This window comes from Peromyscus maniculatus, chromosome 21, assembly GCF_049852395.1.
Source record: "Peromyscus maniculatus bairdii isolate BWxNUB_F1_BW_parent chromosome 21, HU_Pman_BW_mat_3.1, whole genome shotgun sequence".
Lineage (NCBI taxonomy): Eukaryota > Metazoa > Chordata > Mammalia > Rodentia > Cricetidae > Peromyscus > Peromyscus maniculatus.
Window position 1 is genome coordinate 38429360 of NC_134872.1, and position 14044 is coordinate 38443403.

General features: G+C 42.7%; 1 protein-coding gene across 7 annotated transcripts in view; it reads left to right on the forward strand.

Moving 5' to 3' along the window:
- Positions 1–1600: 1600 nt before the first annotated feature.
- The window catches only part of Rev1 (REV1 DNA directed polymerase), a 76792-nt gene continuing 64348 nt past the window's right edge, over positions 1601–14044 (forward strand). For 2 of the 7 annotated variants that reach the window (XM_076557434.1, XM_076557436.1), the window contains exons 1-2: positions 1873–2044; positions 3336–3398. Coding sequence is in view for 1 of the 7 variants with exons in the window: in XM_076557436.1 (XP_076413551.1) it covers positions 3396–3398 (3 nt within the window). In the remaining 6 variants the exon portion in view is untranslated. Of the gene's footprint in view, positions 1664–1864; positions 2045–2486; positions 2841–3335; positions 3399–14044 lie in introns of those variants that run through there. The other 5 variants (XM_076557433.1, XM_076557435.1, XM_076557432.1 and 2 more) reach the window with 5 other exon arrangements.

Sequence of the window (14044 nt, forward strand, 5' to 3'; positions counted from 1 at the left end):
AAGAGGAACAACCCCGAAGCAGGGCTCCCCTCTGATCTCTGCTTGAGTTCCTACCTCCAGGTCCCTGTCCTGACTTCCCTTCATGGCAGACTGTAAGTTGTAAGATGAAATAAAACCTGCTTTTCTCCCCAAGTTGCTTTTGGTCATGTTTCTCACGGCAACAGAAAGCAAACTGGGACAGTCAGTTTATTTATTGTTGCTTGAGAGAATAACAGAAAAAGTGATCTTTGATTACGAAAGGATAGGAACAAAACTGAAATTGAAAGACAATGGTCCATTCCTTTCAGAGTTCACAGGTTATTTTTCGGTCTCGAAAATCAAGTTTTGCCATTTTTCCTTAGTGGAAATAACTGCCGTGTAGAGACAATTAAAAAAAGAAAAATCCTCATCAGCTTCATTGTTCTATTTTTTTTTTTTTGTCCGTGTGGCATTTCAGTACACCACCTGCTGGTGTTGCATCTAGAAGCTTGGTTTGAAACTCCTGAAATTACGGTGCATCTTTTCAGTTGTGGATCCAGAGAAACATGCAACTTTGCAGGGGTAGGGAAGAGAATACTTAAGTTGAATTTTTAAAGGAGAGAGCAGAGGGAGGGAGAGAGATTTGAAATTGAGACAGAGATATTGAGAAATATATATATATATATATATATATATATATATATATATATATACTGATTTTATTTGAGTTATCTCCTGTCTTTCTGGGAAACGAACCTCAGGCTTGCAAAGTCAAGTTTCAAGAGTACTGATCGTTTGCTGAGTGCTTGCAAACTCTTTTCACCTGTCTAAGGTGGAGGAGCGAAGGTGTGGAACCTCGGCAAGGTTGGCTGGCTTCATGTTTGAGCAATGCAACAATAAAGACTTTCAGAATAACCATGCAGTCTCCCATTGAACAGCCACCACAGAGGCGCGGGGGGGGGAATGATCCTTATGATTTTTTTTTTGGCTAGAAAATGGAATTGTTAAATGTGTGTGTGTGTGCGTGGGTGTGTTTAACATTACACGGAAAAGCAATTTTCTTCTGGTCTGTGCTGCACGTGGGGAGGGCTACTGGCCGCAGGGGGAATGCGGGACGGGCCGTGGACAGATGAGACGGGGTCGGTCGTCTCTGGGCTCTGGCCAGAGCTGGCTGCTAGCCGGCGACCCCAAGGCGCGGTGCGCATTCCGGTTCATCCGTGTGGGCCCCGGAGTCTCCGCTCCGGGACGGAACCTGTGCAGGTCTGGCGTGCGTCCTTGCCGCCGCTAGGTGGCGCTGCCCATCAATTGCCAGTGCGGGGCCGCGGCGTGTTTGGCGCCTCCACCGAGCCTGAGCGGCCGTCCACCGGGTTAGTCCCGACCCCCGCGCCCCTCCGCGGCTGGGGAGGGTAGGGGAGGGGGATGAGCCCGGGCGGGGCTGCGCGTCGCTTCATGCAGCAGGATTAGCCAGGCCGGCCCCCGCGCCGCGACCCCGGCGGGAGACGCGGAGGCGGCGTGGTGATGCGGCCGGTCCCGTGGTCCCGGGCCGCGCGCGTCCTTCTCCCTCCTCCCCCGCCACCCCCGCCCGGCCAGCGACACAGTCACGTGCCGCCGAGGCGCTGCCCCCTGCGGGCGCCGGCGCGCGAGGAGGGGCGGGGCCGGGGTCGCCTCGGGCCGGGCGCGAGCAGCGCGCGTGCGCCCGCGCCGGGTGAGTGCGAGCGAGCGAGCGAGCGAGCGGATCCCGGGCGGGCCAGCGAGCCGCCGCAGGGACGGGAGGTGGGAGGGCCGGGTGGGCGGGCGGGGGACGCAGAGCCGGGCGCGCGCTAGCGGGGCGGGGGGGGGAGAGGAGGAGGGGCGCGAGCCGCTGCCGCCGCCGCCGCCGCCGCGGAGGCCAAGGCGCGAGGCCGGTGCCGTGACGGAGGGAGCGTGGGCCGCGGCGCGGTGCGGTGCGGCTCGGCTCGGCGGCTGACCGGCTGCCTGCCCCGGCGTTCCCTCCCGGCCGCGGCGAGGGCAGCGTGGATCGGCGGAGCCCGCGGAGGCCCGAGGAAGCGGCTGGGCCCGGGCATGGTGGCCTGGGGCGGCGCGGAAGGTGAGCGACCCCCCCCCTCCCCGCCCCGCGGTCCTCTCCCTTCCCCGGGCCGGCGGGTGGGGGGAGGGGCGCCGAGCCGCCGCTGCCGCCTGCGCGGCCTGAGGCGCCGGGGCTGAGGCCGGGGAGCCCGCGGCGCCGCTCCGAGGCCTGCCTGCTGCTCGCCTGCTGCCCGCCGCGCCGCCCTCGCGTCTCAGGCCGCCGGGTTATGTAACGCGTGACCTCCCGTTCCCTCGCCGCCATGGCGCGGCCACCCCGGCGCTGCCTTCCCCGCGCGCTCCGTCGCCCCGCCGACCCCGGGCGCCCGCCACGGCCCTGCTTCGGAGTCCCACCGCCGCCGCAACTCACTCTCGGCTGCTGCGCCGGCGCCTCGCCGGCCGGCCATTCATTCACTCGCGCGTTCGAGGGTTCGCTCCGGCAGCGTCTGCAGAACCCGGGCGCGGGCGGGCGAGCGGGCGAGCGCCCGGGGCCGGCGCCGCGGTCCTCCGGCCTCGGCTCCCCGCTCGGCCCGGGTGCACCGGCTTCTCCCTCGCTCTCAGGCATCCCGGAGTCAGCATCCGGAGGCAGTGGTTTCCCCACTCCCTTTTTCCCCCTTGTTACTTAGTCTGTCCCCATCATATTCAGGACACCTGTCCCCAAGTGTCTTTGCAGGTGCCCCCTTCACACTTGTTTGTGCTGTTAAAATAACAGTCGAGGTGCAGGTGGAGAGGGCCACTTGTCTGCGATCGGAGGCTCTTCCTTTCCTGTCCTACGTTTGGAGAGCTCCGACCTTCCTGTAGCGGTCCTTAATTGTTTACAGGTGATACACGGCTAATTAGAATTTTACTCCCAGTTCTTCTCGGGCCACGTATGAAGTGGAAGTGGTGTATAGATAGAAAGGAACACACCATAAGATGGATTTGGACTATTAAGGGCTATTTAACAACTCTTAAATGATCTGTCGGGTCTCTCTGGCTTCTCTAGTCCTCCGAGCATGTCCGTTCCTCCTTTAGGTAGACTAAGACATACTGTAACCTTGTTCCTGTGGAATGCACATTAGCTCGGCCAAATGTTACCTTCGATGGGCTTTCAAACGTAGGAGTCTCTGCTTTCCTACATTGGCAGGGCTTTGCCCAGGCAAATGCTGCTAGAATACCCTTCCTCCCTTCCAGTATTACCTGGGCTGGAGACTTGGAAGCTTACTTAAGCTCTCTGTCTAGCACGACAGTCTACAAAAATGCACTTCGTTGACTGCGTAGGCTACTTATTTGCCATTTTTCTTGAATTACTGTGATTTCTTGTTTGTGTCTTTTAGGTCCTTTGAGGTCAGTCTGTACCAATTCCTGTATCTTGTCATGAAACTTCACTCCTTTTTATGGTAAATAATGCTTATGTGTTTACTTTTTAAAATGTGGGGATCACTTTTAAGATTATTTGTCCACTTTTTAAAATAAGGCAATCACTTTTAGGATTAATTTCTATGTCATCAGGTAGAAAAATAAAAATTTTCAAAGTTAATATCCTTAAGTGTATACCTCCACTTCCTTAATTCCAATTGAAAACTAAGATAATAAATAAGAAAATTAAAAAAAAATATCCACAACCAGTCACTGTTAATAAGTTCCAATGACTGTGTATTACCTATACTTAAGCCATACATACAGTCTTGAATGGCTTCTGAAGTGGAGAGAACAAAGCATTTAGATAGGGGTTTGAATTTTTGTCTCTGCCAGTTGTATGACTTTGGACAAGCTTCTCATTCTTAGTTTGAAGACATCATTTTTTAGGTGGGGTAGCCGACTAATGAATTAATGAGACTATGAGTCTGTGTGTACTCGGGGTTTTTGGTGGTGTACTCTTGTAGCAGGGTACTAACTAGGGCCTGGTGTGCTAAAGATAGAGCACGAGAAGGAAACTAACCACAGGAGACCTTAGGTACCTGTTGTCTACAGTGAACAGGTTCGTTTTGCTTTGTTAGAATGTAAGGGATTGTAAATCATAGCATAAGCTGGGCTTGGTGGTACACACACCTTTAATCCCAGCACTAGGGAGGCAGAGGCAGATGGATCTCTGAGAGTTTGAGGCCAGCCTGGTCTACAGAGTGAGATCCAGACAAGTTAGGGCCTCATAGTGAGAGCCTGGTCTCAAACAAAAACTAAAACAAATCACAGGGCAGGTTAAACAGAATATTGAAAAATGAAAAAAATACCTACTGTGTGCTTCTTTTCTTGCTTGTAGTAATGGCACCAACTGAAACATTACTGTGTGTATTAATGGCTATTTTACAAATTTAATTTTTTTTAACACAATGTGAATATGATAATTCAAGTCTTTAGAGACAAGTTGCATGTTCTTTTAGTGTCTCATCTACTTGTAAACAACACACAAATTCAAACCTTAAGTTTTAGTGTTACCTTTGGATTTTGGGATTGGTGCCTTCACTGGTCTCCTTCACTTGCTGTTTCTCACATAACGATCAGAGTGATCTTTTGAAAAAGAACTTGAATTGATCTTTCTTGCTTACAATCCTCCAAAAGCTCTGGGTTACATACAGAATTGACTCTAAACCTTTTATCCCCTCCATCAGGGCACTGAATGATTTGGCAGCTGCCAACTTAGCCTTACCCCATGACTTTACTGCTTGGTCTCAGGATGCTGCCCAGGCAGTTAACACTGGACACTTCTGGGTGATGCCAGTTGTTTGTGTCTTCCATTGCTGTCTTTGCTTCAGAGAGCCTTCTCCTGGTCCCTAAAATAGAAGCAAGTCTCTCTCTTCCTTTTGTTTGACTATTTTGTTTGCTTTTAAATTTAAATTTTATTTTTGTTCTTTTTCTCCATTGTATTTATTATCAGATGCATTTTTTTCACTTGTTAATTTTTTTCCATTAGACTTGTTGACTCACTCTTCCTAACTACAGGCTAGAGATTTTACTAGATTTATTCATAATTTTATCCCCAGTACTTAAAACTGTTTGGTACTTAATAAGCTCTTAGTAAAAGCTGTTAAATAAATGAATGCTGTAGTTGATTTGAACATTTGACAACTTCAGTCAAGATCCTACCTGCCTGCTACCATTTACTGATTGCATAACCCTGAACAGGTTAATGACTTCTGGTGCCTCATTTTATTCATCTGTATATGATGGCTATAATATCACCTACCTTATAGTATTATAGTGAGTAGTTGAGTAATATGTGAAGTACATAGGTCCGAGTTTTCTATACTTTGTGTGGAGACCAGAGTTCTGTGTCCAATATCTTCTGGTCGCTTTCTACCTTAGCTTTTGAGTCAAAATCTCTCACTGAACCTGGAGTTTGCTTGCTGCCATTTTGACTAGACTAGCTGGCTCCTAGGAGCTTTCTCTTAGGATCCCAAAGCTCTGGAAAGAAATGTGCACCACTGCACCAGATTTTATGTGGCTGAGGATCTGAACTCGGGTCCTTATGCTTGCAAACTTCAGTGAGCCTTCTCCCCAACCTCTAAAAAAACAGAACAAAAAAAACCTTTAAAAATTTTACTTCACATACTGACAATATTTTTTATTGTTGTCATGAGATAAAATTGAATTAGTTTATATATTTTTTGAATGAAATTGTGTTGGCTGCCAAAATTTGACTTTTCAGAGTTTCTCTATATGTCTAGAGTAAGATAAAAAAATAAACTGCTGAGAATGGTTGGCCTCTATTTAGTCTTAATGTGTATGTAAGGTTTTTTATTTTCTTATCTAAAGAAGATGGCTAAGAGTTATTATCCCAACAGCCACCCACTAGAGTGGCTTTCATCGGTTTTGCTTTGAGGTTCTCCTGGAATTGTGATTGTGGTGATGAAAGAACTTGTTAGAGGCTTCTTGTCTTCTGACAGGAAAACCCTGGAAGACCTCATGGAAGTCTGGTTTTTGTAGTGTTTAAGAAGGAGAGGTGTTTTATTATCATCTTTCATGTGATGATGGTTTTCTGCCATCTTTCACACGTTTTCCCTACATGTTGTATTTTGGTTCTTGTAAATTGCAGCTTAAAGCAATCTAGCAACAGTCTACATACCTGCCTTTGAGTTCTGTTTTTATATGTTATTTTTTTCCTTTAGTGTTTAGAGAAATAAATGAGTCCATGACTTTGTAAGAATAGATAATTTGAGCTAATACATCTCGAGTTATTCTTATAAACTTAAGAGTCTGCCTATGACAATTACACTTGTATAACACTAGTTATTTTTACTTAGCATTTGTCTTTGGCAAACTGGCTTTTTGTTTTATATCTCAGTCTCAACTCTTTTTTTTCTTCTTTCTTTCGAGACAGGGTTTTTCTGTGTAGCTTCATGCCTTTCCTGGAACTCGCTTTGGAGACCAGGCTGGCCTCGAACTCACAGAGATCCGCCTGCCTCTGCCTCCTGAGTGCTGGGATTAAAGGCGTGCGCCACCACCGCCCAGCTCAGTCTCAACTTTTAAGTCATAGGAGTCTAAGCTTTGTGCCTGAAACTTAAAAAAGAATATGAAATACTGATTGTTTAACATTTGTTCCAAAATTTAATAATCATAGGTAAATTATTAAGTATGGACTATGTTCCAGGGCCCTTTGCTAAGTGGTTTCTCATTTAATATTCAAAAGTACCATATAAAGTAGGCACACTTAGAAAGAAACAGATTTGTAGAAATGATATTGTTTGGCTGGGTCACATGGTACGAAAGGAACCAGGATTTACCTATTTCCACCTGATTCATGACTCAGGGTCCTAACTCTTTTGTGAGCTACATTTAAAAAGGACAAAGATTTGCATTTTTTGTCATCTGTTTTGTAAGCTTATGTTCCTCCTAATTACTGGCAGTTGTTTTTTTTTTTTTTTCCTTCATTATTTCTGCCTAAGAAGAGGGTGTCTGATCCCTTGAAGCTGTAGTTACAGGTGTCTACAGGATGCTAGGATTTGGACTCCAAACCTCATGATTGCATAGCAAGTTTTTACCCATGGGGCATCTCTCCAGCCCTCAGAACTGTAGTTTATAAAGAGTTTAATACAGATTTAAATACGGACATGAAGGGAGGGAAAATACAAGCATAATAGGCATGAGGGAGAGGTAGAGGGAGGATGAGCGGGCATGCAAGCGAGCTTGGGAAACCCAAGATGGACTTGAGTCTGGGCTTCTCAAGAGAGTGTCAGCATTTAAATGTCACAGCAGTTATATGGGTGATGATTTTGTGGCTTTTAACGTTACATTGTTCTAAGAATTATATTGTTAGAAAATTGGCACTAGGAAGTAAAAAGTTTTGACATATAGTGCTCTTAAATTTTGTGCTTGCTTATCTGACCAGGTAGAGTTGATTTAAGAAACCTTTTATTTATTTTTTTAAATTGCATTCATTTATTTTGTGTGCAAGTGTCTATATGTGTGAGTGTACATATAAGGAAGTCAGAGGACAATTTGTGGGGAGTTGGTCCTCATGCTTGATGGCAAGTGCTTAACCCCACTGAGCTGTCTCCCTCCCTCTCTCCCTCTTGATATGTGGGCCTGTATGTGTGGAGGTCAGGACAGCTGGTAGGGTCAGATTTTTCCTGTGGAGGTTCCAGGTGTTGAACTCATTTCATCATGCTTGGCAGCGAGAACCGTGGTCCACTGAGCTGTCTTCCTGGCTCATGGCCGGTTTCCCCCCTATGACTCTGTATGTGTGCATATGTAGACGCCAGAGGACAACCTTGAGTGCTGTTCTTCAGGTACCATCCACCCACCGTTTTTATAAAACAGGGTTTTTCATTACCTTGGAATTGGACAAATAGGCTAGGCTGGCTGGCAAGGAAGGACATGGAGCCCTCTGTTTCCTCCCCAACCAAGTGGGTGTCACCAAACCAAGTTTTGTTATTGTTGTTATTTTAAATGTGGGTTCTGGTGTTGAACTAAAGTTCACCATCTGAGCATCTAGCCCCATGGCTTTCCATGTAAGGAGGGGTGGACCAAAAAGGTCTGTGATGTTAGAAAGTAAACCAGAATGTTGCTTTCTGACCTAATCTTTCTTGATCACACTCAAGGTGTAAGAGCAACTTCTTGAAGGTTTAATCATAAAACAATGGTTGTATAGTCTCTAAATTCCATCATTCTTAACATCTGAGATTACTAAGAATGGGCTTAATTCCATTTTTATCTTTTAGGCACTGGACTGAATTATGTAACTGAGATTTTGATTTTGGTTCTTTGGGCTCAGGATCTCTCGGTGGTGCTAGGAATTGAACTATGAACCAGACCAGCAGGCAACTGCTCTTCCACTGCGCAGTATCCTAGTAAATCGTTTTCTTGTGCAACCTTGGGGAAAGGTCCTATGAAATTTCAAAGTTTTAGCTTTGCTTCCTGAGTTTTAGGGGCCTCCTGTCCTCTCTCCAAAAGGGAGTGTTTCATTTCAGAGGAAATTGCTTTCCTCTGCCTCATATAATCTAAAAGGATTACCTTCTGTTGAGGATTATAACATTTCTATTGATGCAATAGAATCTAAAACCTAGGATGAGGTTCATTTCAGTCAAACGTTTTATTTACATCATTTCTGTTGTAAGTTGGGTTTATAGATACTTTCTGATTAAAAGAAACCTCAGTTGTTTGAAAACTTTGGTATTTGGAATTTATTTAAATCACATTTTTTGATCTAGGTAATTTCCTGCTACTGAGTGAAAAAGTGAGGTTTTTTTTGTGCTTGAGATGGACATGTTAATCTACTTAATAAACTTGTAAAATGTTTTGAAGATTGTCATTTGGAATTTTAGTACTTAAGAGGGAGTACTGGCACTTTGAATATGTGATAGTGAATATTCTTCTGCATGTCCTTTCTATTATGCTTATTAAGAAAGTCTTATTTCTAATTGTCATCTAAAGATCATATTAAATTCTCTTGAAATTAACTTTCTCAGAATCTGTTAGCTAAGGTACAGTTCTGTGGCTGTTGTGGTAGATACCTTATAATCCCAGCACTTGAGAGGTAGAGGCAGGAGGGTAATGATCAAAAGTCATTCTCAGCTACCTAGTGAATATAAGGCCAGTCTGGGCTACATGAGAGCCAGTCTCAAAACCAAACAAATTTCAAAACAAGTGTAGTATACTAAACTTGACTTACACTTTCAGTATCTTGAAGAATATAGCATCTCATCTTAAAAGGCAGTGTTTTTCTTTCTATATATTAGAACTACTCAGCATGTAGGCAAGGGAAGAGTCCAGAAGTTTTGGCAACTTAAATTTTCTTTTTATGTTCATTTGCAACTACATTGAATCTAAAGATTAGTGAGAAGAGACTTGCAGAAAATGGAACAGGTAGAAAAGTATTTATATATGCATATATATAATATTTATATATAGTGTGTAGGTATGTATGTGTTTGTGTGGGTGTGTACATGTGAAGGCTAGAGGTCAATTTTGGTGTCCTCAATTGCTCACTACCTTAATTTTTGAGAGGCAATTTCACTGAACCTGTAGCTAGCTCATCCATTCAGCAAGGCTAGGCTGGCCAGACACCCAGTGAGCTCCAGGGATTCACTTCACAGTTCTGGGATTAAAGGGGCATGTTACCATGCTTTATGTGGGTGCTGGTGACCCCAACTCAGGATGTCATGCTTGAAGGACAGTCACTTTGCTACTGAGCCATCTCCCCAACATCAAGTTAGATCGTATTTTTAAACTTCAGTTTGTCCACGGGATTTATTTTTAGTTGCCTATCATTGGTGTTCATTTACCTTGTGAGTTTTAGAGATAGTAAAATGTACAGGTGGAATGCACAAGATGATTTCTTTCCTTATTCTGTGCTCTTTAACTAAAATAAAGTAAAATTTAAGCTTCTTAGGTTGATAGTTAAGGCCTTCTGTTAGATTCCTTAGCTGTCTCAGTTCATCTACATCTGGCCATGTGTCCATTTCAGTTAATTCTAGAATGTTGCCTTAAGCATCTCTGCATTTTTTTTTTTTTTTTTGTAGTTTTATGAGTTTTTCTTTCTAATGTCACTGCTTCCTCTCTTTTCCTGCTTCCTTCTACCGTTAAAAGCAGCAAGCTGGGCAGTGGTGGTGCATGCCTTTAATCCCAGCACTTGGGAAACAGAGACAGGTGGATCTCTGAGTTTAAGGCTAGCCTGGGCTACAGAGTGGGTTCCAGGAAAGGTGCAAAACTACACAGAGAAACCTTGTCTTGAAAAACCAAAGGAAAAAAAAAAAGAAAAAAGAAAGAAAGAAAAAGACAAATCACGGCAAAAGACTGTAGAATTGGTCAGGTCAACTCTGTCCATATTAAAGAACTAAGATTTAGCTGACTGATTTTTAAGGTCAGTGACTCAGGACCAAGTTGGACCTGTCTTTGTGTTTCTACTTTTCATACATATGGACTAGTTGGAGTTAGTCTAGGTAGACCTCATATTTAGGGCCTATTTTCTTTTTCAATCCTATTAAAAATTTGACTACTAATGTGTCCACCACAGATATGTATTAAATTTTCTGATGGAAAAGCATCTGTTCTTTCTTTTCTTTTAAAAAAAAAAGTTATACTTAATTTGTATGTGTGGCTAGTGGTGGGTATATGGAGATTAGGAAACAACCTGTGGAAGTCAGTTCTCTCCCTCTACAGCAGTGGTTCTCAACCTTCCAATTGCTGCAGCCCTTGAATATAGTTCTATGTTGTAGTGATCTCCAATTATTAAATTATTTTCATTGATACTTCATAAATAATGTTGCTGCTGTTGTGAGTCATAATGTAAATATCTATGTTTTCTGATGGTCTTAGGCGACCCCTATGAAAGGGTCATTGGCCCCCCCAAAGGGGGATGGGACTCAGGTTATCAGACTTGGCATGTTTACTTACTGAACCATCTCACTGCTCCCTAAGTATGTTTCTGTTGTGTTGTACTGAACTAGTTTAATGCAATAGAAGTGGTCCTCTATAGAGATTCATGTTAATAATCATTGTTAGTTTCTCCTTTGAAAATATGGGAGCATTAGTTTTTAAGAAAATAAGTATAACTGGACATAATATCACACTCCTTTAATCCAACATTCAGGAAGCAGAGGTAGGTGGATCTCTGAATTTAGGGTAGCTTGGTCTACACGGCAAGTTTCCAGGTCAGTGAGATCCTGTTTCTAAAATCAAAAGTGATTTTTGTATTGCAAACTAACAGTTCAGCGTCATCAATATTCTAGCTTCTCTAGACTGGAAGGCAATAGTTCTTGGCCTGTCTATTCTGTAGATATACTGTAAAGATCAGTTGTAGATATAGAATCCTTAGTAAAAGGTATAGAAATAAGATACTACTAGTAGTTGGTGTAAATGTAAAGAACCTAAATGCTAATAATTTAAGGAACGCTGAAAGGAAGAAACTATCAAGTTTTAGTAAAAATTAATTTTTTATACGGTAGAAACATGGGTAATTTGCTATGCTCCTCCCTGCTACTTTTTTCTTTTTCTTTTCTTTTTTCTTTCTTTCTTTTTTTTTTAAACAAAATATACTTTAATGCACGTAAAACAAGGGGAAAGTGTTTTTAACAAGGAATACATAATAGAACTGAATATTTGGTCAACATGACAGTGCACTGAATGAACAACAGTCAGTAATGGGAGGAGTCTAACAATCTCAAGAAAGGATAGATCAGGCTCATTTTCAGAAAAGGATATGAGCAAAGCCCAAATCCCGTTCTCTTGCTTTAGTTTTGGTTTGGAGAGTACTTGTAGGCACTTTTATTAATAAAGTCCTCAGAGCTCCGTGCTTGTCTGCTGTTGATCAAGATAGTGCCTTAGCTGGGTTGGTGGCACTTGTCTGCAGTCCCAGCTGCTTGGCAGGCTGGGGTAGGTTAGGAGACCTTGACCTAAAACCTAAAAAAAAAAGGTATATTGTCTAGTATAGGAATTGCTTTATTTTAGTAGGGGGAAAATCACAGAAAACTAAAGGTAGGGGGAAGAAAATCCATAATTAAAGAATGGGGGAGGTAGTTAGTATAAAACGACTAAAACATCCCAGCATTGTACTACTTAACATTTTTCTAAAGGGTATCTTACATATACCACTCATCTTAGAATGCATGCTATCTTGGTTTAGTATTCCTAAAGACAGGTCTAGAAATGAAAGCTGCTATTTGTGGTTTTATGAAATAGTTACTAAGGCTTTTTACTTGGGTGTATAGCTTTCATTTTCACTTTAAATAGCTTGATGTGTATCCCTTCAAATTAAAAAAAAACCTAACATTCATAGATAAGTTGGTTCTGCTTCATGAGGTATGGAATTGAAGAATGTCTGTACTGCTCTTAAAATTTAGAAATTTGAGAACCATCGCCCTGAGACACTGATGGTCTGAATGGTTGAGTCAAAACAAAATCTGAAAAAGCAGCTGTACCTTTGTATTTAAATTATTCACAGAAGGTTGTTGATCTGGTGTTAAAACCTCCACTCTTTATGGGCAAAATAGGAGTACATTGATACAGGCACTCTCAAAACTCTTTTAGGCCTGTGGCTTTGTATTCCTTTTATTTAGCCACTCCTGAGGGAGGTACATGGTCTTTGTAAATTGCCTTTGTGTTTGGTTTCCCACTGCCCCTGATTCCAAGAAAAAAGTCATAGGCACTATTGCACCGAGTTCTTGGAGAGGTTGACTCTTTGCCCAGCTTTGTGCTCCTCACCCTCCTATTTGCCAGTCTCTGATCCTATGATTTGCTTCTAACTTCCTGCCTTAAATTTTTTTTTAAAATTATGGTAAAATACTTAAAACAAAACAAAACAAAAAAACCAAACACTTCTGATGATTCTTTTTTTTTTTTTTTTTTTTTTAATTTTAAAAATTTGATGAGTTATGTTTTGCTTGCCTGTATGTCTCTGCACTACATTTGTGCCTGGTAACTCAGAGGCCAGAAGAGAGCATAGGATACCCATGGGATTAGAGTTGAAGATTGTTGTAATCCACCATGTAGGTGCTAGCGGTGGAGCCCACCACAGTTCTCTGAAAGAGCAGCTAATGTTCTTGACTGCTCAGTCATCTCTTCAGTTCCAGCCATTTTCAGATGAAGTGAAGTCCATTGTTGGTGAAGTTCAGCAACATTAGTACAGTGTCCAACAGCCATCACCACCATTCATCTCTAGTTCGCTTTCATTTTGGCCTAAGATGCTTCCTTAGGTCACCCGTCTCCAAAACACATCATTCTAATTTCAGTCTCTAAAAGTAGGGTGATAAGAGTATTTATCTTTTTTCCCCTCTAGCTTTTTTGCTTTGCTTTTTAAAAAATATACTGTCTTCATTAATTTTACAAATGGTTGCTTTTGCGTAGCATACTATTTTTATGACTATGTTGTATCATGTGTTAAATTTCTTAAGTCTAAGTAATATTTCCTATGGATATACGCCACTTTTTGTTTATGTCATGTTAGACCAATGTACTTTAGGGTGGTTTCCACCTTTTAGCTACTGTGCATGTTGCTGCTGTAATAATGGGTGTATAGGAAAATCTGTTACCCTACTCAAAAGTGCACATAGAGATAATAGAATTCTGCTGTAATGCTTTGAATTCCTGCCAGTCTCTTTCCCACAGCAGAAACCTCATTTTACATTCTCGCCTATAGTGCACGAGGTTCCAGTGCCTTCCCATTTCAACATTTATTTTCTTTCTTGGGAGATGAAAGCAAGAGGATTAGGAGTTCTTGCCTATCTGGACTACATAGACTCTGACTCAAAAAACCAAGGGTTGAGAGTGTAGCTAAGTGATAGAGCACTTGCCTGGGGTTCACAGGCTCTGGATTCAATCCTCAGACTCCCCCAAGTACCTTCTCTGGTAACCATCTGTTTGAGTGTGAGGAGGCATCTCCTTGGGGTTTGTATGATTGGTAAATGTGAACATGTGTTCATGTACTTATTGGCTATCTGTACATCAAATCTTGCACCTATTTTTAATTAGATTATTTTGTCATTAATGATAAATTAGTTTTAAATAGTCTATATCTTAATCTCTTATTGAATATATGATTTCAAATATTCTCTCATTTTGTAGGTTGTTTTTTCACTACTGTGTCCTTTGATGCACAGTTTTAATGTAAAAA